The 23,200-nt window shown below is 59.3% G+C and overlaps 1 protein-coding gene across 2 annotated transcripts in view; it reads left to right on the forward strand.

Annotated features, from left to right (window-relative positions):
- Positions 1 to 1,493: 1,493 nt before the first annotated feature.
- PHLDB1 (pleckstrin homology like domain family B member 1) overlaps positions 1,494 to 23,200 on the forward strand; it is a 37,604-nt gene continuing 15,897 nt past the window's right edge. For both annotated transcript variants that reach the window (XM_047072351.1, XM_047072352.1), the window contains exons 1-9: positions 1,494 to 1,553; positions 2,172 to 2,295; positions 3,246 to 3,416; positions 10,684 to 10,809; positions 12,247 to 13,592; positions 16,193 to 16,474; positions 16,886 to 17,026; positions 17,158 to 17,295; positions 20,360 to 20,515. In XM_047072351.1, coding sequence (XP_046928307.1) covers positions 1,494 to 1,553; positions 2,172 to 2,295; positions 3,246 to 3,416; positions 10,684 to 10,809; positions 12,247 to 13,592; positions 16,193 to 16,474; positions 16,886 to 17,026; positions 17,158 to 17,295; positions 20,360 to 20,515 — 2,544 coding nt within the window. The remainder of the gene's footprint in view (positions 1,554 to 2,171; positions 2,296 to 3,245; positions 3,417 to 10,683; positions 10,810 to 12,246; positions 13,593 to 16,192; positions 16,475 to 16,885; positions 17,027 to 17,157; positions 17,296 to 20,359; positions 20,516 to 23,200) is intronic.

A 23,200-nucleotide genomic window follows, 5' to 3' on the forward strand; every position in this document is an offset into this window, starting at 1 on the left:
GAGTTGGGGTGGGCCCCAGGCACTATTCCGGTCTCTCTTCCGCCAGCTTGGGTGGAAATGGTGACGGACATGATGCCGTCCAGGTCCGGAAGGGTGGAAGCTGGGAGGGTAAAATTAGTAACCCTATGGCTGAGGCCCTTGGTTCCCACTGCCAGGGCAGGGTCGGACACTCCTTGGAATGCTGGGCTTCTGCCCCCACTTCCTCTCCAAGTCACCTGGTCCTGGTCAAGGGCCGGAAGAGAAAGTGGAGGGAAACCCTGCCTTCCTGGGTCTCCCTCCTACCTTCAGCCACAGTCTCAGTTTTCCCCAGTAACATTTCAGCAGCAAATGGGACCTTTTTCGCACCTTAGCCAGATGATCAGGGGATGGGCACGGGGCACACATTAGAAACCAAAGGTCCCACACATTTCTCCGGCACCAAAATTGTGAGCCAGGGAGAAAGGGGTGGGTGGGTGGGAAGAGTTCTCATTCTGGCCCTGGAATCTACTTTACCCTTGGTTCTAAGGATCTAAGCCTCCTACAACACCAGATCAAGTTAAGAACCTTAGAAAACTGTGTTCTGGGCATTAGTCACCACTGAGGGTTTTTGTTTGTTTGTTTTTTCTGAATGTCTGGGGGTGAGATTGCTTTCTGGGGAAGAGGAGTTGAAATATATAGGTGACAGGAAGTGTTGAGTTTTTCCTGTTGTGTCTCCTTTAAGAAAACACCCTGCTGAGGGGTGCCTGGATGACTCAGTTGGTGAAGCTTTGGACTCTTGGTTCTGGCTCAGGTCATGATCTCACGGTTGGCGAGTTCAAGCCTCGCATCTGGCTCTCTGCTCTCAGCACTGTGAGCATGCTTTGGATCCTCTGTCTCTGCCTGTCCCCTCCCGCTCAGAAACAAATAAACATGGAAGGAAGGAAGGAGGGAAGGAGGGAAGGAGGGAAGGAAGGAAGGAAGGAAGGAAGGAAGGAAGGAAGGAAGGAAATACTCTGCGGGGACTCCTGGTGGGGGAAGGAGACAAAGGGAGAGGAGGAGAGGGGAAGGTGGGGTGGGGGATGGTGCTCCTACTCAGCCCTGCTGGGGGTCCTGTGGCTACCAGTGTCCCTTGGAGAGTGAGTTCCTTGGGCCTGGCTTCCCTCATTAAGGTAGATTTTCCCCACTCTGGCTCCAGACATCTAAGGGTCTTCTACTGCCAAGGCCTGGCTTCTGGGTGTCAGAGGCTAGAAAGCATAGAAATACAGGCTGGGCCCTCTTAGGGTTCTTTGTGCTCATGGTCAAGGGTCAGGACTGGCATGGTGAGGTTGAAGATGCGGCACTGTCTTTCCCCCAGGAAGCTCCTGAGCTGCCTCCACTTTTTCTTCGGCACTAACTTGCAATGAACGATGGTAGCAGGTGCTGCCCCGCCCTAAGAACCTGGCCAACAGAGCCTGCTCCTTTCCCTCTCTTCCCCTGGCCTCCCCACCTACACCTGTTCTCCACTGTGTCCCCAGGAGCTCTGGAGCCCCAGGACCATGGACGCTCTTAATAGGAACCAGGTGGGCCCTGGATGCAAGACCCAAGCAATGGTCAAGGTGAGTGGGGTCGGGGCCAAGGGGCAAGAGGGCTGTTGGAGGGAATGGGTTCCGCTGCTCTACCCACCCGTGGCCCCAGCCCAGGGATGAGGACAGCAGGTCCTCTCTGCCCTTCCCCAGGTGCCAAGCCTATTAACAGCTAAGTCTTTATCTGAATCAGGTTAATTGGTTCACCCAGAAAATACCCTTTGGAAGTCAGGAAGCATTTTACAGATTGACCCCGCCTCTATTGTGATTTAGTTTCAAGAGGCAAGCGTTAGCCAAGTAGATCGCCACGGACAAGCGTACAGGGGCAAGTCTTCATCGGCCCTCCTCTGCAGCACCCCCTTCTCCTACCCTGCTCTCCTTACTTTCTCCTTGTTTCTGTCTTAATAGACAAAGGGGACAGTTAAGCCAAGACTTGAGATAAATCCAGTGGGACGAGTGAGTGGCCTAGATTCAGATCTAATTGCAATTTAGTGTAATAATGCTCCGTGCAAGATCTTGTGCTAAGCCTTTCGACACCCTCAGAGCCCTTTGGAGAGGGCCAGTCCTGGAGAGAGTGTCAGTGTGACTGGGACCAGGGTCTGAGACCTGAAGTCTCTGATGATGCTCATCCCCCACCCCTACTACCTGCAGAAAGGGCCCTTGGACCTGATCGAGACAGGCAAAGGGCTGAAGGTGCAAACGGACAAACCCCATCTGGTGAGCCTGGGCAGTGGGCGGCTCAGCACAGCTATCACCCTTCTGCCGCTGGAGGAAGGTGAGTCTGGAGGGGCGGTCCACCTGCCACCCCCCACATCCTTACAGACATTCCACCAGGTGTCCTCAGTGTTTGCCCCTCCCAAATGTGAGGCCATGCTACCGAACCCCACCAGCGTGTGTCCCTGGTCTTGGCCTTCTCGGACTGCCTGCCTTCTTTGGTGGATAATCTGGCTCCATGATTGGGATTAAAGATCAGTTTAGAAACAAGGAGGAGAGCACTGAAACAGGAGAGAACGTTGCTCTTAGCAACCAGCGTGGCCAGGAAGAGAGCCCCCCCCCCCCACCGCCCTCCCCGTTCCAGGGCAGTGCCTGGCATGGGAGAAGCTACCTGTGGAGAATGGAGGGATGGGAGTGGGGGCAGACCTCCCAAGATAAGGCCCTGGCACAGCCCCCTTCACCGCCTCGCTGCAGCTTCTGCCGGTCCTCTCTGCACTTGTTGCCTGGGTGATACTACATTCCCCACATTCTCCAAATACCGGTCCCAGGGGCTCTGCCAGGGGGAGCTGTTCAGGCTGCAGCAGGGAGGGGAGAGGGGAGTGTAGGGGGTGGGGGCAAGTGTTGCAGGTGCAGAAAGGAGGGAGAGAAGACGGAGAGATGGCACATTTGGAGGAAAAGAAGGGGAGGCTTGGTGAAGGAGGAAAAGGACTTGGGGAGAAGGATTTGGAGGGACTAAAGGAACGTCTGCAGAAAAGAAGTTCCCCTTCTCTGTGGAGCCTGGATCCTCTGTGCCCTCCCGTCTCTGAGCCAGAGTTTCCTCTGCCTGACCGAGAGCTCCTGCCACTGGCTGTGTCCACCGGGCTCAGGGGCCCAAAAGGGGTGGCCAGCGGTAGGCGGCGATCCTTTGTGAAGTAGGAGGTCCAACTGTATTTCCTTTGTCACCCTCCTCGCCCCATCCCTGCCTCCTCGACCTGGACAAGCCCTCTGACTCAGTTTGCCTTCTGTCTTCAGGGAAGACCGTGATTGGCTCTGCGGCCAGGGACATCTCCCTGCAGGGTCCGGGCTTGGCTCCAGAGCACTGCTACATTGAGAACCTGCGGGGCACCCTCACCCTCTACCCGTGTGGCAATGCCTGCAGTATCGACGGGCTCCCTGTCCGGCAGCCCACCCGGCTCACTCAGGGTAAGCTTTGACGCCCCCAACCAGAGGTGGTCTCTGTTTAAGAGCCGGGGTGCAGGAGAGGTGCCGGTGCCCCGGGGAAGCCTGCTGTGGTGGTTGCCATGGTAACTGCCTGAGTGGCCACACAGAGGGTGGGGTGCTTAGGTGCCTCTGGATGTGCCTAAACAACACCCCAAACCCCTCTAGCATCCAGATCCGTCTTCAACCTGCTTTTCTTCTCTGGTCGTCCCCAGCTTGCCTCTCCACACCTGGTCGGGGGAGGGGAGCAGAGGTTCTGATCACTGCCTCCAAAGGGCAGGGGGACTCCCCGATACAGAGGTCAGTGGGGATTGTTAGAGGACTGCGGCGGGTGCAGCAGTGGGCGGAACAATGGCATTGTTTCCTGAGGCCGAGAGGGAGATGTTCTGAGAAGATGGGAGAGGGGGGCAGAGGAGGACAGTCCCCCCTGATGGGGATGGAGCAAAGGTGGAACGCGAAGGCAAAAAATCGGAGGACGTGCTCACTCCTGTTAAAATGCTGTTGACGGTAGCTTTTGGGTCATGAATATGGTTACCACCCTGCTTCCCAAAGCAGCAGGCCATTCTGTTGTGTTAGGTAGCTCTGAAAACCGGGCCCCCAGTTACCATGGTGACCGGGCAGTTGAGGGGTTGGCCCAGGTGGCACTTTGACAGACCAGGTGTGTTTGCCCTGGGCATCAATTTATACAATGAATCATCACCTTAGGGGAATGAGGAAAGCAGATTTGGGTTAGGGGGTAGAGGCCGAGAGGATGGGAGCTTTGGGCCCAGCCTCGCTCCGAGCAGCACTTAGGTCCTGGCATTGTTTTCTGGGGACTCTCGCCTCTTACCGGCCGGCAGCTCCCTCGAAGTGGGAATCCCACTCATTCCTTTGTTTCCCTCTCTCCTTGTGTTCACATCCCTTAGGGTCTCTTTAGATGCTCTTCCCTTCACAGCTGACCCAGGAGACCTGACCTTGCCCGACTCCTTTCTTCCTGCCTTTGCGAGTATGAGGGGCACACCCGACTTCAGGGAAGCAGGTCCCCCAGCAGCAGGCCCTTGCCTCCTCCGAGGCCTTCAAGTTGTCTCACTCCAGATGAGAGGAGGAACCCCCATAAATTGGGGCTTTGGCTATGATGCCGTCTGGCTCCCGACAGTCCCGTTAAATCCCAAAGAGGACAGCTTCCCCAAGATTCGGGTGTGTGGAAGTGAGACAGTAGAGCAGGAAGGAGAGGGAGGGGCAGGGTTCAAAGAAAGCTAGGGAGAGAGCCCAGCCCTGACTCCCTCAGCCCCAGAGCCCCCGTACCCATGGGCAAGAAAAGCCTTCCCCGCGTGTTGTGAGCAGGGTCGAGGAACGGGTGCCCTGTAGGCCCCTCTTGCTCTGTCTTCCCAGAGCATCACTTAGCTCCCTGAGAAGAGGGAGGGCCTGGGTCAGGATGGAATTCTTAGGCATTTCCTGTGGCCCCGGTGACCCCTGAGTCTTCCCCAGCCCAAAGCCCACTCTGCCAAGTATGCACCCTCCCACTCGCTTCTGACCCTAAACCCCTTCCCTCTCGCTCCCTCCCACACCCATAGCCTTCTTGTCTGGGCTCGCCTGTCTCAGGAGCTTGGCAGCCTGGGGAGGGGTAGGCAGAGGCACAAAGGAACGGGTGTTCTTCTCCCTAGCACTCCCCCTCCCCTGGGCTCCGGGAGCTGAGGGTTTCCTTGTCTCATCTCTGGAGCAAGGCACCAAGCCCAGCCCTGCCTGGCCCCACTCCGGACATTCTTGGGAGTGCGTTTCCCTGGAAACTGGGTGGCTCGGGGGGTGCGTGTGCTATCTCTGTGTGTCTGTGTGACTGGAGTGTGTTTATATATCTCCGGATGTGTTTGTGACTCTGGGCTTGTGTATCTCTGTTTGTGTCTTTCCTTGTGTTTATGGATCAGAGTGTTCAAGTGGGGGACAGGGGTGAACTCAGGACTGATGGTCCCGAAGTGTCCGTGTGTGCACTCCTCGGTGTATTTGAGAACTCGTTGGCCCCGTGCCTGTCTGTGGGCATGTGTGCAAGAGGATCATTTTCCCGGTCTTGCTCCCCTGATAGAGCCTTGTAGAGGGGACCCTCCTCTTGGAAAAACAGAGGGCTACCCTACAAGTCACAAACAAGGAGCCTGTTCTGGCTGGGCCAGGCTTTACTTAGATGCATCATTCTGGGCACTGTGCCCAGCCATAGGCAACTTGGAGAGGCACACGTCATGATGAGTAGAGATGGCAGTGACAGGCTCTTCCAGCAGGACGATGCCTGGGCCAGGGGAGGACGGGGCGGGGTGGGGGGGGCCCACAGAGAGCACATGCCGGCCTTTTGCTAAAGCTGTGGACACGGGAGCTTGAAGTGAGGGAGCCGAGCAAGAGCCTGATTCCACCTCCATACCCGGTGTTCTGGCCCATCTCACGTTGCCCTCTTCTCTACAGAGCAAGAGGCGGGGCTGGGAATGCGACCAAGGAAATAAGGAGGAATGTCAATCTGGGTCTAGGCTGCCCCACCCTGGGACCACAGTGCCAGACCACATGAAAGATCCGGGAGGGGACTAACTAGGGGAGGACCCAGAAAGCCACACAGCTCAGGGCCCAGGCTGTCTAGACAGTAGGTCCCCATCCGCTCCCAGCCTCCGCTGCCAGCCCTGTCTCCACGTCCCTTTCCCTCCCTAAGCCCCTCGTTGATGGGTAGAGGCTTGCATGATGGCCAGCAGGGGGCGCTCCCTGCCACGTGACTGGGGTCTGGGATTCCTGGGCTATTCAGCTATCTCCCTCTGGGATCCCGGAGACAGAGCCTCTTCCTCTCCCATCCAGTTATCAGTTATTCCTTCTGTAAAATGGGAGTGAAGCTTCCAACTGTCCTCTGTTGTAAGATAAAGGTCTTGACTAATAAAGCTCAAAGGAGGGAGAGAAAAAGCAAAGGCTCCTAGCTCCTCACTTCTTTGTGCCTGCCTCCTGCCCTATTTCTCACTGGCGGGCATCCTCCGTGTCTGTCTGGGTCTGTCCAGCTGGCCGTCACAGTTTCCAGACCGATGAATCATTCTTCCTGAGATTTTTTTTTTTTAAGCCTCCCCCTATTTTGCATTTGACCCTATACGGTTCTTCCATTTTCCTTCAGAAGGGGAGTAAGATACACACGTGTGCGTGTGTGTAGTATGGCCGTGTGGGTAGGTGTTTAGCGAGGGAGGAAAAATCATTCCATTATTTCTCTATGGAGGCCGACTTTGATTTCAGAGTCTCTCCAGGGACTGAGTGGAAGGATATCTGTGCCTGAATGAGTGTGTAACTAAAGATGGGTGTTGTGTGGGTGAGAATAAGCGCGTGTGAGAGACAGGGTGTGTTTACCTGGGGATTTTGTGCGACTCAGTGTGCACAGCTAAGGTGGGGTCTGTGAGACTGAGCAAGTGTCCTGGGAATGTGTGTGAGGCCGTGTGAGCTCTGAGCACATAGCGCGTGGCTGAGAGACACAGTGTGTCCCTTAGGGTTCTGGTGTCCAGAGGGCAGGTCCCTGGAACAGGAGGAATTCACCGGGGCCCATGCTGGGTGGTGGGTACTTGCCTGGCGCAGAAGCTCAGCCTGCCCTTGGGGACTCCAGAGGCAGGTGGCATTGTGTTTTCCAGACGGGAAGGTACCTCACTGGGGTGGAAGAGCTCTTTGCTGAGACTAGCACAACTGGTGGTGGTGGTGGGAGGAGGTGGGGTTGGCTTCTGGAGCCCCAGGGGAGCGGGCTGGCTTGGGAGGGGCAGTGCCTTGGTCCAACCTGGGTCTCTGGGTGAGCTGGGCTGGGCTGGGCTGGGCTGGGCTAGGAGTGTGGGGAGCAGGGGCAGAAGAGCAGGTGTTTCGGCTGCAGACCGGAGCTGGGCTCAGTGCTGCTCACACTGCACAGAGGGTTGCCTTGGCCTGAACTCCCAGCCCAAGAGTGACCTTGTCACCGTGGCAGATGGAGGGGCAGAGCTGGACCTCCTGACCTAGCTGGATCTCTGGGAGCCATGGAATGTCAGAGCTTAACCTTTGCTGTCGTTGAGGACAACCTCATTCTGTAGATAAGGGATCTGAGGCCAGAGGGTGTGACCTGCCAGTCGGGTCCAGGGCTGGCCCCTTCCCGGGCCTCTCGGGAGGCCGACCACAGGGGGCTTTCAGGGAGACCCTGCTTCGCCTCACTCCTGCCTCAGGACTCTTCACCCTCTGACCTCTACTTACCTCTTACCTTTCCTCCCCGTCCCCACTTCTGCTCCTGCCTCCCCCCCCCTCCCCGCGGAGCTCCCACCGCGCAGGTCGCCGGCATCCTCCCGCCCCGCCCTCTCCATCCAGCTCCCCTCTCCTCTCCTCCATCACTTCCTCTTCCCCTCCTCCTCTCCTTTGTCCCTCCCTCCCTGGCTCCCTTCCCCCGCCGGTGGCCGGCCCGCCCCTCCCCGGGCCCTGGCGGCGGCTGGCTGCCTGGCGGCTAGCTGCTCCGAGCCCCGAGCCCCGCGGCGCGGGAGGTCGGCCCGCCCCCTCGCAGGCCTGGGGCGGGCCGGGAGCCCCGAGGGCCCGAGCTAGCGGGGGGCCAGCGCTCCTGAGGTCCGGGTTCGGCGGTGAGTGCTCCGCCCGGCCGGCCGCCGGCAGCGGGTGCCCGCGGGCTCGGGCTGGGAGGGGCGTCTGGGGGATGGGGGGGCTCGACTAGGGGAGCGGGGCCCTCGGCTCCCCTTTACGAGCTCGGGGGTGTGAGACGATTGTGTGTGTGCCCTGCACGTTTCCGAGTGGGAGGTCTGGGCTCGGGGCCACTCCTCCGCCGGCCAGACTTCATCTTCCTCGGCGCTCGCTCGGAAGCCCCCTCCACGGACCCGCCTCCGGAAGGGGCTGAGGGGTCCCGAGGAGGATGGGGGAAGCCTGTGCTGGGGGCTGAGAGGAAGGGCGGGGGGCGGGGGCCCTTCCTCCCGTCTTTCCCTCACCCCAGCCTCCCTTTGGCCGGTCCGTTCTCTTGGTGTGGCCAGCTGAGCAGTGACTGTGGCCCTGGGAGTGTGTGAGCACGTATGCCTGTGTGTGTGTTTCTGGGAGTGTGTCTGTGTGGGAGCTTGTAGGAGAGAGTGTGTGTGGTGCATCCCCTCGGTGTCCTCAGAGGTAGGATCCGCCCTCTTCTTTGCCTTGTTTTCCCTCCAGATGTGCAGCTTCCCCACCCACCTGCACACACACAGCTGGGCCTGGGCCCCACTGGGTCCTGGCCGGACCACAACTTTGCCTGGATGAGAAGAGGTTCTAGGGTTTCCTGAGTGGGCTGACCTTTGGAGGTGCGGGGCAGGAGCGGACAGAGAGGAGGTTTCTTCCCAGAAATAGGCTCTCCAGGCTCCTGGGGGCAGTAGGGACCCCAGTTGGGGCAATGCCTGGGGCCCCTGAGTGCAAATAGAAAGTTAATTTGGGCAGGAGCTGGGCTGCTCTCAGTCCTTGTTGCCCTCCTGCCTGCTCTATTAATACAGATCCAGCTCTCCTGCCTGGCATCACCTATTTATAGCCCAGAGGCAGCAAGGCCACACCCCCTGCGCGGAGGAGGCTGAGGGGCAGAGGAGGGGGCAGGGAACTCAGCCACAGGAGCCAGGGCTGAGGGTCCCTGGGTGCCCACAGCCTTCTTGGGTGGGCCTGGCTCTGATGGGCCGGAATCCACTCAGACTCCCCACCTCCGTCCCAGACTGGGCTGTGCAATCGGCCTCCAGATCCTCCCCCACCCCACCCCCCCCCCATCAATCTAGGATCGAGTGGGTCTGTCTAGACCCTGCGAACTCATCATTAATTAGCTTGTTAAAGGGCTGAGAGGAGCGGGAGGGGCCAGCAGGGCTCTTTCTGAAACAGCTGTGGTTGTAATTAGGTGGAAGTGTGGTTGGCTATTATTTATTCCGGTTATGATTACTCCGGGATCAGCATCCCTGATTGGCGGCTTGTCTGGGAAGGCCCCCCTCTCTCCTAACCACCCGTCAGTCTTTGGAATCATTGGTGCCTGCCTGTTTGGGAGGGCCTCTGGGTGTGCCAGAGAAGTGGGTGGCTTTGTCCACTATGGTTACCTGTGGTGGGCTTCTCAGCCTACTGGCCCCTTCGCCGCCTGCCTCGGCAATGCCTAGGGTCCCAGCAACAGGCTCCCGAGCTGCTCAGTGGGAGGTCTGCCATGGTATCCACGTGGCCTGGATGCCCCTTGCCCTTGTGGCTTGCCTGAACTGAACTGTCTCAGCGTCCAGGAATGTAGACTTCCCTGCCAGTCTCAGCGCAGACTGGCATGAAGCTTGGGGTGCCAAGTGGCACCAGATTGGGTAGATAGGCTGGGCGCAGCGGTGTGGACAGATCGGGAGGGTGATTGGAGAGAGCACCAGGGCTCTCCCAACGTAGCATCTTTTGCAGGAGTCCTGCAGTGTGGCCGGGAGGAGGAGGAGTCCTGTTAGCCAGGCTCAGGAGCCTCTGCACACACCTGCCGCCGTGCACACTCTTGGTGCCCCTGGCTACGTTTCTGGCTTCCACATACCCTCCCCTCTCCGTGTAGTCACCCTTACTGGGCAGGACTGGGCTTGTGTCTCTTGCCTGGGAATGTGCTTGGCTGAGGCAGGGCCCACTGGCCCTAGGCTTGGCTAGATTCCACGGAAGACCAAGGAGCAGGAAGATATCAGGCCAGAGGGTGCTTTGTCGGAGAGAAGGAAGGTGGTGGCTCTCCCCCGGCCACGTCATGGTAAGGATTTGGAGCCAGGAAGCAAATTCTGGTTCCTGCGGAGGGGCATCTGACTGACGCATGGTTTTTCCCTGTCCCCTCTCTCAGAGCTTTTTTTTTTGATCCTGGAAATTGATGCCTCTCAAACTGACTTTTCCACCCAAGGGGCAGATAGATGGATCATTGGTACAGTTTGGGGAAGGGGGACATGAGCGTCCATGTTCTCTGAAGAACCTTCTCCCTTCACAGAACACTTTCACAGACATTGTCCCGTTAACCCTGCAAGGTCAGTGGTATTGTCCTCACTCTTCTAATGAGAGAACGGGACTCAGCGGTGAAGGATCTTCACCTGAAGGTCTCAACCAGTAACAAGAGTTAGGACCAGATATTCAGAGCTTGGGACTCACAAACCAGAGCTCTTTCCACTCTGCCCTGTGCTGTGGAGCCCTGCTGGTGCTTGTCAGGTCAGGCGTGGTCCGTGTAGACACTGTGAGTGCAGGTGGGGATGGCTGTCTGGAGCCCGGGGTGAGCCTGCTCGTGCTGCGGGGTGAGGCGTACCCCAGCCCTTTCTGCCCTTCTCAGCATTTGTTTTCTCTGCAGGCTGTATGTTGTGCCTGGGTCAGTCGACCTTCCTCCGCTTTAACCACCCGGCTGAAGCCAAGTGGATGAAGAGTATGATTCCGGCAGGGGGCCGGGCCCCCGGGCCCCCCTACAGTCCTGGCTCAGGTAGATGCCCACTTGGGGTGGGGGGTCGGGTTGGTGGCTCTCCTGGACAGTCCTCCTCCTTGCCCATCCCAGCCATGCTCGTAGTGTCAGGGCAGGACAATGGCCATGATCTGGGCTTGCTGCCACCTGCCATGGGCCATTGGTGGAGAATGCCAGGCGGTCTGGCTACTGGGAGGGATCCAAGAAGTGCCGCTTGGCTGGAACTGGGGAATCATGTGCCCAAGGGACGGAGGGCTCTGCCAGCCCCACTGCCCTGGAAGGTGCCACTTCGGTGTCTGGGACCCTAAACCTCATGTGCCAACCGCTGGGGAACCTCACCCTTGAGAGGGGCCCGAGGGGGCAGAAGGAAGCATTAGGTCGAACCCCTGCTCGCGGGTCCCACCTGCCGGTGCTTAGGTCCTTGGGCCCTGCCCCTCCCCCCAGGCCATGCCAGCTGATTACTCAGCGGAACAGCTGCAGTTTGTGTGTGAATTATTGATCCCCAGAGGAGAGTCGGTGATTGTTCCAGGGAACCAGCACAGCACTCCCCTCAACCCAGCTGCCTAGGGGGTGGGGTGGGGTGTAGACCAGGAGGCTGCCAGTGAGCCTCCCGTCCGAGGCTTTGCAACGAGGGTTCAGATGGCCGTGGGATGACAGGTGTCGGTGTGGTACCGGGACAGGTGGACATGGGTGTCTGGTGAGCCCCTCAGAAGCCCGGGTTCCCAGCCCACTCCCTGGCTAGCTTTACCCGCTCTCCCTTAGCCTTGTCATGCCACTCCTTCCCTCAGCTGTTCCGGGCACTGGTTCCTGGGACTCCTGGTTGGTCGATGAGGCCTGGGGCAGGGCCAAGGCAGGCTCTTGCTGGCGTGGCTTGATGGGCTCATGATCGGAGGCGCCGAGCTGCCCCTAGTGGCTGGCCAGCCTGGCTTCCAGAAGCCACCCAGCAGTGCCAGGCCCCTCCCTGCCTCTGATTGGGCAGAGTAGTACGGCACACACCTTTTGCCCAGCGCTGGAGGTTTTGCCTGTGGTTTTTCCTGGGTCTCAGCTGCTGTGCTGGGAGGTCCTAATGTCCTATTAGGCTGGACCCCCCCACCCCGAACTTCTGGCCAGCTCCACAGCATCCCCTCCATAGAATGTCCATCTGCCCTTCCTGAAGGAGAGATCTGGGAGGGAAACCAAGGCAGGGAGCAACCTGGTCTTGGGGTGAGCCCGCGATAACTGGGCCTAGAAGTGCCTGGCATCGTTACCAGCTCTGTCCTAAGTCATGAGGCGTTAGAGCCAGAGGAGCCGCACCCGTGCCCTTCCTTTCCGGACAGGGAAACTGAGGGCAGCTGATTGACGGTCGTGCAGCAGGTCAGTGGTAGAGCTGGCAGATCGCCTCCCTCATTCTTGGGCACGTACAGCTCCCCGGTGGTTGGAGGCCAGGGCCTGAGGCACCTTTGCGTTTCCCCTCCGCAGAATCGGAAAGGCTGGTGAATGGGAACCACGCGCCACAGCCCGCGACCCGGGGCGCCTCTGCCTGCGCCAGCCACAGTTCCCTGGTGAGCTCTATTGAGAAGGACCTGCAGGAGATCATGGATTCGCTGGTGCTAGAGGAGCCCGGAGCGGCCGGCAAGAAGCCTGCCGCGACTTCCCCACTGTCGCCAATGGCTAATGGTGGGCGTTACTTGCTGTCCCCGCCAACCAGCCCTGGTGCCATGTCTGTGGGCTCCAGCTACGAGAACACCTCTCCAGCCTTCTCTCCGCTCTCCTCACCAGCCAGCAGTGGGAGCTGTGCCAGCCACTCACCCAGCGGGCAGGAGCCAGCACCTTCCGTGCCGCCGCTGGTGCCTGCCCGTTCCTCTAGCTACCACCTGGCCCTGCAGCCCCCACAGTCCCGACCGGGCGGCGCCCGCTCCTCCGAGAGCCCCCGGCTGGGCCGGAAAGGGGGTCACGAGAGGCCTCCCAGCCCCGGCCTCCGAGGTCTGCTGACGGACAGCCCCGCGGCCACTGTCTTGGCGGAGGCCCGCAGAGCCACCGAGAGCCCCCGGCTGGGTGGGCAGCTGCCCGTGGTGGCCATCAACCTGAGTGAATACCCAGCTTCCGGTGCCCGAAGCCAGCCCACGAGCATTCCTGGAAGCCCCAAGTTGCAGCCTCCGGTCCCTGCTCCCCGAAACAAGATCGGCACCCTCCAGGACCGCCCTCCCAGCCCTTTCCGTGAGCTGCCAGGCACCGAGCGGGTGCTGACAACCAGCCCCTCACGCCAGCTGGTGGGCCGAACATTTTCAGATGGGTCAGCCACCCGCACCCTGCAGCCTCCTGAGAGTCCCCGCCTGGGCCGGCGGGGCCTGGACAGCATGCGGGAACTCCCTCCGTTGAGCCCGTCTCTGTCGCGACGGGCTCTCTCCCCCATGCCCACCAGGACTACGCCAGATCCCAAGCTAACCAGGGAAGTGGTGGAGAGTCCCCGGGCCCGGCGCTGGGCAGCCCACGGGGCGTCACCGGAGGACTTCTCCCTGACGCTGGGGGCACGGGGCCGTAGGACACGGAGCCCCTCACCCACGCTCGGGGAGTCACTGGCACCCCGCAAGGGCAGCTTCAGTGGCAGGCTGAGCCCAGCCTATAGTCTGGGCTCTCTGACCGGGGCTTCGCCCCGCCAGAGCCCCCGTGCCCAGAGGAAGCTGTCCAGTGGGGACTTGCGGGTCCCTGTCACTCGGGAGCGGAAAAATAGCATCACGGAGATCAGTGACAACGAGGACGACCTCCTGGAGTACCACCGGCGGCAGCACCAAGAACGGCTCTGGGAGCAGGAGATGGAGAGACTGGTGAGCAGATGCCCCGGAGGCTGCCGCCGTCCACGGCGGGGTCCCTGCCAGGGCGCGGGCAGGCCAGCTAGCAGAGTGGGAGGGGCCCTTGGACAGGGCCTGGGCTTCTCAAGCTTTTCTCCTTCCGGGATGCACCTTAGTGACCTATATCTCAGGGGTCTGGTGCCTGGAAGAACTTTCTTTGAAGTCTCTAAGGCTTTATTTCAGATGCACGTTAACTTTGCTTTTATTCTGTAACACAGCGTTTGTTTTAACGTGTAAGTTAAGTTTTGCGTTATTTATCTGATGATAACAAAGCTGTAGGAAAACACACCACCTTTACGGTGAGGTCTTGCACCTCTCAGTTTGAGGAGCAAGTCTTAATGATGAGAAGCTGAGGCCCAGAGAGGGGAATGGGTTTGTGCAAGGTCACACAGCAAGTTCTGGCAGAGCCCGTGTTGGAATTCAAGACGCCTGTCTTCTTAAGGCTTGTTTTTTAGAAAAGCACCTTGTTCTTTAGAAAAGTTGCTTCTTTTAAACTTTTTTTTATTTTAAGAGAGAGAGTGCGAGCGGGGGAGTGACAGAGGATCCAAAGTGGGCTCCATGCTAACATCAGTGAGCCTGATGTGGGGCTTGAACTCACGAACCTTGAGCTCATGACCTGAGCCGAAGTTGGATGCTCAACTGACTGAGCCACCCAGGCACCCCTCTTTTTGGTCTTTTACAAATGGGTGGGAGCTGCTCACCCTGGCCCAGTGAGGATCATCTGGGAATGTGGGTGGCAGGGAAGAGAAAGAGAACAGGACAGGTCGCCCCTGGCTTTATCCTGGGCCGACTGTGTGATCGTGATTGTATGCATCAGCGTGCGTGTGTATGTGTGCATTTGGGGGCCGGGTGTGGCTCCGGGCAGCTGTCCTGGAGATGGCATCTGAGCTGGGTGGGGGCCAGGATTCCCCAGATAGCGCAGGGAGCTCAGGGGGCTCTGGCTAATGTGGACAATCGAGCACACGTACAGGAGAATGGATTCTGCCCTCTGTCCCTTGTGAGCAGAATGGGGTTGCTGGGGGGCCCAGGGCCCCTGGGATTGGTTTGAGGAGGAGAATCAGAAATGAGGAGGTTTGTCTGGAGGGCTTTTCAGAAGAGGTTGGGACAGCTTTGGGCAAGGTGAGGTGCAGGCTGGGTTGGGGAGAGAGGAGGAAGGATCAACAGTCTTCTCCTTTGCCACAGCTTCCCTTCACTGTCTTTGCCTCGACCCAGAGCGTGCTCGGACCACCCTGGGGTCTTATCCTGGAGAGGGAGCACCGAGTCTGGCAAAGGCAGAGTGACGGGCCCAGCCTCCCTCAGCTCCTCCATTCAGTCTCCCCACCCCCCAGGCACGAGGGCACACGGGCACACCTCACCGCCAGCCCTGACCTGCCCCACCTGCCACTTTAAATCTTGGAGGCTGCCCGCCCTGCCCCTCCCATCTCCAGCAGGCTGCTTATCTGGGTCCTGGGGCAGGGGCGGGGGCACTGGCCCAGCCTCCTGGGTGTCTAGGCTCCTCTGTTCCTGGTTTTTTTTTTTTTTTTTTTTTTTTTGACGTGGAACTGGGCAAGCAGCAGGAGGGAAGCTGGGTACGTGTCCAGGGGGGTCGTGGCCAAACTGCAGTGAAGGACCCCTGAGGTTGAGGTACCCTGGAGAGCCTGGGCTGGGGGTGGGGCTTCAAGGCTGGGACATGAGAGCGGGGGACACAGATTGGGGAGCATGATTGTACCGTCCCTCCTCCTGGGCCCCTGAGAGCTGTGTGGCTGGGGTTTTGTGGGGAGGGGGTGGGTTTTGTGGGGTTAGGGGCAGGGCCTTGGAGTGCTCCCAGCTGGGCCTGGGCATTGGAGAGCAGAGGCAGCAGCTCACCTTGCTGGGAGTGGAGGGCAGCCTGAGAGTGACCTGGAGCTGGGGTAGGGGATGAGGAGGACCGTGTCCCACGTCTGTCTGGCCTGGTGTATACACGCTGGGCACAACTTTGTACGAACCTGTGTCACATCCCTGTCGGCCCACGGGTCTGTTTTCCAGCCGTCTGTGTCCGTGCCCACCTGTCTGTGTGCTAGACTGTGTTTATCTGTGTGAGTGTGCGCCAGGGTGCATCCGTGCGTGCCAGGGCTGGTACCTGTGTGCGTGCCTGCCTGTCAGTGTGAGTGCAGAGCACATGTTGTGTCCTTGTGTGTCCGTGTTGGTGGGTGGGGTGTCTGCGTACCCTCGTGTCTGTAGATCTACGTGGACGAGAGTCAGCGTGAGTACCCGAGTGTTCATCTGTGTGCCGTTGTGGTCTTCAGCCTGCTTAGCAGTCCGTGTCGCTGTGTGTGCCTGAGGAAGCCCATTCTGGGCAGAGTGAAAAGGGAAAGGAAACAGGAAGCTGGGAGGGGCTAGCCATGTGGGCAGGTAGCACAATGGCCTGGTTCCTCCTGCCTACTTCTGGGGCGCCCTTCTGCCCTTTGCCTCTCCTGACTCTGGGTTTGGGGCTCTCCTGGCTTGGTTCTGGGCCCCTAGCACCTAGTGTTGTAGTTCTGTCTCCTGACTGCACACGGTGCCTCCATCAGGACCCAGCATCCTTCCCTCTCACGCCCTGCTCTGTCCGCCCTCCCCAGGAACGCCAGCGCCTGGAGACCATCCTGAACCTGTGTGCTGAGTACAGCCGGGCCGACGGGGCACCCGAGGCTGGGGAGCTGCCCAGCATCGGGGAAGCCGCCGCAGCATTGGCGCTGGCGGGCCGGAGGCCCTCACGAGGCCTTTCAGCGGCCACCGGAGCCTCTGGGCGGGGCACCGAGGAGCCCGGGGGTGCCACCCAGCGCCTGTGGGAGTGCGTGGACCGCTCAGATGAGGAGAATCTCAAGGAGGAGTGCAGCAGCACTGAGAGCACCCAGCAGGAGGTGGGGTGGTGGTGGTGGGGGGCAGCACCTGCTGAGGGGCTGGGGGGCAGAGGAGGCAGGGGTGGTGGAGGGATGGCTCAGTGAGGGGGAGGTAATTGAAGGATCGGGTTTGGGAAGACATCGGGGATGAGAGGCTGAGATGTGAGGAGGCAAGGAAGAGGGAGGTGTCGATGCGCTTCCCAGGTTCTCCCTATACTCTGTGACCTGCCTGTCCTTAGGGCTGCCTCCAGGTCTGGCCCAAAGTGGGAAACCTTCATTCCCTTTAGCTGAGCTGTACTGCTCCCCTTGCAGGGAGGGGAGTTTGCCTCCTCTCTGTCTGGCTACCCCTTCCGAGCGCCCTGAGGAATGGGGATCCCCTCTCTTAGTCTGGTCGCGGAAGGCTCCCCAGCTGATGGCTTCCCTCCCCTCCAGCATGAAGATGCACCCAGCGCCAAGCTCCAGGGGGAGGTGCTGGCCCTGGAAGAGGAGCGGGCTCAGGTGTTGGGGCGAGTGGAGCAGCTCAAGGTCCGTGTGAAGGAGCTCGAGCAGCAGCTGCAGGAGTCCGCCCGCGAGGTGAGCTGGGAGGGCCCGTAGCCTAGGCCAGCTGTGGCCACGTTCCTCCCCGGGCAGAGCCAAGGCCCCTGGAGGGGCCTGCGTCCGTCTGCCTTGACTGGCCTTGACGTGGACCTTGGTGTTGGCCCCAGGCTGAAATGGAACGAGCATTGCTGCAGGGGGAGAGGGAGGCAGAGCGGGCGTTGCTGCAGAAGGAGCAGAAGGCCGTGGACCAGCTGCAGGAAAAGTTGGTGACCTTGGAAACCGGCATCCAGAAGGAGAGGGACAAGGTAACCCACAGCTGGCCTGGCCCCGTGTTGGCTGCCAGTGGCCCCCGGGGAAGGACAAACGTCTTCTCTGGGCCCCTTACTTCTCATCTCATCAGTCTTCCTACAGGCCTGGTGGTCTCTGTGCCCGTCAGGGGAGGGGGGGCCTTGTCCTCTGCGGAAGGTGTCAGCTTGAAGGGCACGGGCAGGGGCCGGACTGGGTTCTGGGATCGCCTCTGTCTGGGTCTCTGTGCTGCCTCTGGGTGCCTGCCCGTTCCTGGCCCTCCTAGGAAGTGCCGAAGCTGCTCCTTGGGCAGTGAGCACAGCCTGAGGGACAGGTGCTGGGGCGTGACTCGGGTGTGGGTCCCTCTGTCTAGAGAACGTGCCCCTCCCAGCATGCCTCGGGTGCTCAGGATGTGATCTTTGGGGTCTCTGCTTCCCCTGAGCCTTTCAGGATCTGCACCTTCCCGTCCCAGGTGGTCCCAGCTCCTGCCCCCGACCCTTTCAGATTTCGAGACAGCCTGCAGGGGTCACTCCGTCCCACAGGGGCCGTGCCAGCTAGGCCCAAGATGCCTACCAGCGTGCCAAGAGCTCTGAAGTGTGGAGAGGGGCCATCTATTTCTGGACTTGACAGTATTTTTCCAAGACTTAATTTTCTTTCTGAATTTTTTGAGAGTGTCTTCCTCCTGTCCCAGTTTTGAAACTCTTAAAGATTCTTCAACAAACTCCCCCCCGCCCCAACTCCTTTTTTTGTTTTTGGAGCTTTGGCTCTGGCCCCCAAAACCACACTCCCAAATTCTGTGCCAAATTAACTCCACGCTTACCAACCAGGCCTGTACTAACGCCCCCTCTAATCACTGTCCTGGGCTCTCCGCATGCCCCTAACTGCCAGTGCCACCCAGGCAGGGCCGAGCCATGCCTGCTTTTGCACTAACTGCAGGGGCACCACTGTGCCCTTGACCTCTCCCCTCTAATTCTGCCTCCTTCCTTTCTTGGTGCGGGACTCCAGGGTTTTGATCAGAAAGGAATGGGCAGGGGGCACAGCTCAACTTGACTCAATGGTGCCTTGGCAGGAAGGGTAAAGGTTGGGGGAAATGCGTAGCTGAGGAGCTGCTCAGCCTGAAGAGTGTCTCCCCTTTGGAAGAGCCCAGGTGCGGCCTCCACAGATTGTTGGTGGTTTTCCTGTGCAGCTGGGAGAAGCAGGCTGCCCTCCAGCCGTCCACCTCCCGCCCCTCTCTTCCTTCCGGAGCGGAGGGGTCAGGAGGTCTGGCCGTGGCGGCATGGCCCTGGGGGGTTTAGACCAGTTCCCTCTGCCACACAGTGGCCGCCCTTCTAGCTTTCCTCTGGGGCTTCCAAAATCCAGATACCCCAACCGGAGGGTGGGAATGAGTAGGCCTCTCCTCTTCTCCCGCCCCTGAGCCATCGGGAATGTAGGGGGTGTCCTAGAGCCTGAGTCCTAAGAGGGCAAAGTGCTTGGAACCCAGGACTCCTCTCCCTGATGCGAGAGTGGGCCGGAGGGATGGGGCAGGGCAGGATTCGGCAGAAGAACTTGAAGTAAGCTCAGCATTTCAGAAGGAACCTGCCTAACCTCCTTTCTCATTGACCTGGCATGGCCTGGAGGCCTGGACTTTGCCTTCTCTCTGGGCCTAGTTATTTGAGGGGGTGGTAGGGTGGGGGGTGGGGAGGCAGTGGCTGCGGGGCAGGCTCACTCAGCTTTCCTCCCCAGCCCATGGCTCCGCTCTGGTTTTGGAATCAGTAATCCTAGTTTCTCCTCTGCCTGTCCTTCGGAGGGGTGACTCACCAGCTCCTCCCCTCGTCCCCCTTCCCGCCCTGGGAGGTGTCATCTCGCCCCAGACAGAGCTATCCACCTCCTCCCTGTACCCACTCCTGGGGCTCCCACTGTCATGGCAACGGCCGAACTAATTGCAACCCTCATCCCGCTGGAGTTCAGCCTGGAGTGCCAGCACCCACCTCCACCCAGGGCGGGAGGGAGGGAGGCCCAGGGAGTCGGGCCGGGGTCCCCTCTGCGACACTGCCGTAGCTTTAACATCCTCAGCTTCCGATTCATGCCGGGCCCCTGGATTTAACCCTCGCTGTCTATACCCCTCCCCACCCCCCAGGGTTAAATTTTGGTCTCTAGGCAGTGGCAGAGTCAGGGGGAAATAGGAGCCAGAGGCTCCGTGTTTGTGATGTGGGACCAGCTTTGGTCTTGACTGGTTTGGAGAGAAAACAGAAGGCTTTTCGTAGGACCCACCCCAGTGTTTCTAGTCCAGGGGACTCCAGGAGACCAAAATTTCTGCCCAAGACCCACACCTGCGCCTGTGTGACGGCTTCCCTTGCACCTGCGAGCGTCCTGTCTTCCGCCTCGCCTCCTAGCCTTTTCCACTCTTCTCTTCCGTGTTTTCCCTTTCTCTTCCTTCTCCTCTCCCGCTTACTCTCCTCTGTTAGTCCTCACCCCACCCCCTGCCGGCTCCCCAGCTCTCTCTCTCCCGCCCTGCACCCCCCATGGCCGCTGCTGCCCGCGGGCCAGAGTTGAGGAGTGTGTGTTCTGTTTCTCCCTTGTGCCCGCCCTCCCCACCCCTCCCGCCGACCAGGAGAGGGCGGAGCTGGCCGCGGGACGGAGGCACCTGGAGGCCCGCCAGGCGCTCTACGCCGAGCTCCAGACGCAGCTCGATAACTGCCCCGAGTCAGTGCGGGAACAGTTACAGGAGCAGCTGAGAAGGGTCAGTTTCACCAGCCCCCCTTCCCTGGCCCCCGAGGGCCACCCACCCGGAAGACAGGAGAGCGGTGGGACGGGACCACCTGGGCCCTGCACTTCCTGCCGGACACACCAGGGTCGGTGCTGTGGCTTGGAAGGGACAGGGAAGGATTGGGGGGATCGATTTCCACCTTTCTGCTACTCCAGGCAGCGATGCCCATGAAAGGGGCAAAAAGCCAAGCAGAGCAAAGGGGGATGGGTTGGGGGCAGGTCCCTTTCCCCAATTTCCCTGGGGCCAGCCCTCAGAACTCCCACCTCTGTGGCCTGGCCTCCCAGGCCCGGAGCGGTACCGCGAGCACCATTCAACCCCCTTGGTCACTGTCGTTCAAGGAGGCCGAGGCCCTGGAGACGGAGACAAAGCTGTTTGAGGACTTGGAGTTCCAGCAGCTGGAGCGGGAGAGCCGCGTGGAGGAGGAGCGTGAGCTGGCGGGCCAGGGGCTGCTCCGGAGCAAGGCCGAGCTGCTCCGGACCATCACCAAGAGGAAGGTGTGCCCTGCTCCCATCCCCTGTGGGGCCTCGGTGCCAGGCGGGGCGGGGCGGAGGCCAGTGAATTGGATCCCCGCTGATGACCCCATAAAAGTTAACTTTGCCTCTCTGAGCCTCAGTTTCCTTAACTGCAAAACAGGAACAGGCTGTCAAGAGAACTAAGCAAGATGGTGTATGTGAGGACAGCGTGGGCTCCGATCCTAGTAAGCGCGGAGCGGACAACAGCTGTTGTTAGTAGGCGTGGGCGCCCAGTGGGGAGTGGACCGGGCTCACACTCGGAGCCGGGCTCCGGCCGGGCAAAGAAATGAAGGGTGGAGGTACAGGAGGAGGAGGAGGCCGAAGAGGAGGCTCGCTGCTGCCCTTGCAGAGCTTTCTGTCTGGTGGATGTGCTGGGAAGCATGCAAGGTCCTGAGATCCGGACGTTTGAGCCAACCAGGGGTCCTAGAAAGGGCACCACCTGGCTTCCAGCTGTGGCTCAGCTGAGCCACGAAATAAGGGCATTATGTGTCATATCCTCACCAGTCCGGGAGCTCCAGATGCTGTGATCCCCTGCTCCTGATCTCAGCCAGACCAGGACAGGATGATGGGGCAGAGGTGCGTGCGTGTGTGCAGTAAATTTGGGAGGAGGTTTGTGTTGAGCACGTGTTAGGAAGAGGTCAGGAAAGAGAATGGGGAGGATGGTCCGGGCAGTTCACGTGACTCCGGCTGAGACTACCATGTCCGTGCACACACACGCATGCGTGTGCAGTTTGGCGTGAGTAGGTGGGGGGGTGACGGCCACGAGATCAGGGGAGGGGTGTCAAAAAGTGGCGACTGGCGTCTCGACGGTTAGCCTGAGTTTGGTGGCTTGTGGCAAGCTCCTGGACCTCCCCCGGAGTCCGGATCCCTTGCCTCTCTCCCTGAGTTTCTCTGCCTTACAAATGCGTCTGCTTCTGGCTGTGAGACAGATGGAAGGAAGAAAGCTAGCATTTCCCAAGCGCGTGGGTGCGAGCCAGGAGGTTTTCTTGGGTTATCTTGTGCCAACCTCAGGATGGTCTCACAAGGCCAGTGCTCTCATCCTCGTTTCACAGACCAGGAAATGAGGGCTCAGGGAAGCTACATATTTGTTCCAGACCTCTCAGTGTATGAGTTTGAGTCAGCGTGAGACCCTAGGCCTGCCTGGCCCAAAGAACCTTCCCCATTCCTCTGCAGAGAAAGCAGCAGGGAGCCCTAGATGAGCCAATCCCATTCCTCTGGGGTCTTGGTGGGTGTAAACTCCAGGAAGTTTGGGAGGGGTCGGCAGTATTAGACTCCTGTTCCCACCTCCCCGTACCCACCCTGGCTCCTAGGAGGTCAGCCACTAGGACCCCAGGGGTCACATTCTTCCCCTTGCTGTTGTTTTCTTCTTCTTCTTTTTTTAAGATTTTATTTTTAGTAATCTCAACACACAACCTGGGGCTTGAATTTACAACCCCAAGATTAAGAGTTGCATGACCGAGCCAGCCAGGCGCCCCTTCTCCTTGCCTTCTCGTGAGCCCTGCTCAGCTTCTGTCCCTCGCACCCCGCCCCTCCCCTCCCCGTGTCCCACCCAATCCCAGGCTCTGTCTGCCCTCCTGCCCAATGTTCCCCTATCCTCTCCACTGTGATTCAGGGCAGTTCAGAATACTGGCTTTGGAGTCCTCCAGATTTAGTTCCATTCCCAGCCGTACCACTTACTAGCTCCTGAATATGTCAGTGTTCTCATCAGTAAAATGGGTGTAAAGGCACCTGCGTCAAAAGAGGTTTAAATGAGGTCACAAATGCAAAGCGTTTAGCAGTTACTGCGTTCTAACAGGTTCTCGTTAAACAGCTGATGTTGCTGTGGGAATTCCTGCTTGGGCTGACCCCAGATTTAGGATAGCTCCCTTCTTCCCTCCCTCCTTGCTCATGTCTTGCTCTTAAAAGTGGTGGTTTAAGGCTGCCCCTTGCAGGAAGCCCTCCTGGGATTAACCCAGCCCGTTTTCCCCAAACCCCATTCTTCTCTCTCACGTGATTTTCTTTTCCTTTTAGCACATGGTTGTTGAGCCAGGCACTGTGCTAAGCCCTACTGGGGATATGGAGACAGAAAAGACCCCGACCTTGCCCTTGGATCTGACAGTCTGGGCGGGGTGGTGATGGAGGCACATGTTCACGAGTACCAGTAATACGAGGCAAATGGTGACACAGAGTAATCTGAGCACAGAGGAGGGAGCAGAGGAATTGAGTGGTAATTGAGGAAGATGTAGGAGAAAAGTTTCACTCGGACTGGTCTAGGAGGAAAAGTGAGAGCTCTTGGTGGTGGAAAGACAGGGACAGCTCTCCTGGGGCAAGGGGGCAGTGTTAGGCCTGAGGGTGTGCAGCTCTGTGGCTTAGTGTGCCCCACGGCCGGGCTGGGGGGGGGGGGACACAGAAGGCTGGCGGGGGGAGGGGGGCCGAAGAGCGTAGGCCCAGTCCCGGGAGCCCTCAGACGCCGTTTTCAGTTTGTGCTCTGTCCTGTGAGTAGCGAGTCAAAGATTTTGAGGAGAGGAGTGATCTAACTGTACTCGTGGAGTTTTAAAACATTATTCAAGTAATATATATTCTTTTTGGAAGGCTTAGAAAATTCGGATAAGCAGACAAAAACAGACCTCCAGGGCCATTTTGAGAAGGTGTTCGTGGCAGTGTGGGGCACACTTAGAAGGTCAGGAG

Source organism: Lynx rufus, unplaced genomic scaffold, assembly GCF_022079265.1.
Source record: "Lynx rufus isolate CCGP_SWC_20201006 ecotype Redwood Valley unplaced genomic scaffold, mLynRuf1.p SCAF_9, whole genome shotgun sequence".
Lineage (NCBI taxonomy): Eukaryota > Metazoa > Chordata > Mammalia > Carnivora > Felidae > Lynx > Lynx rufus.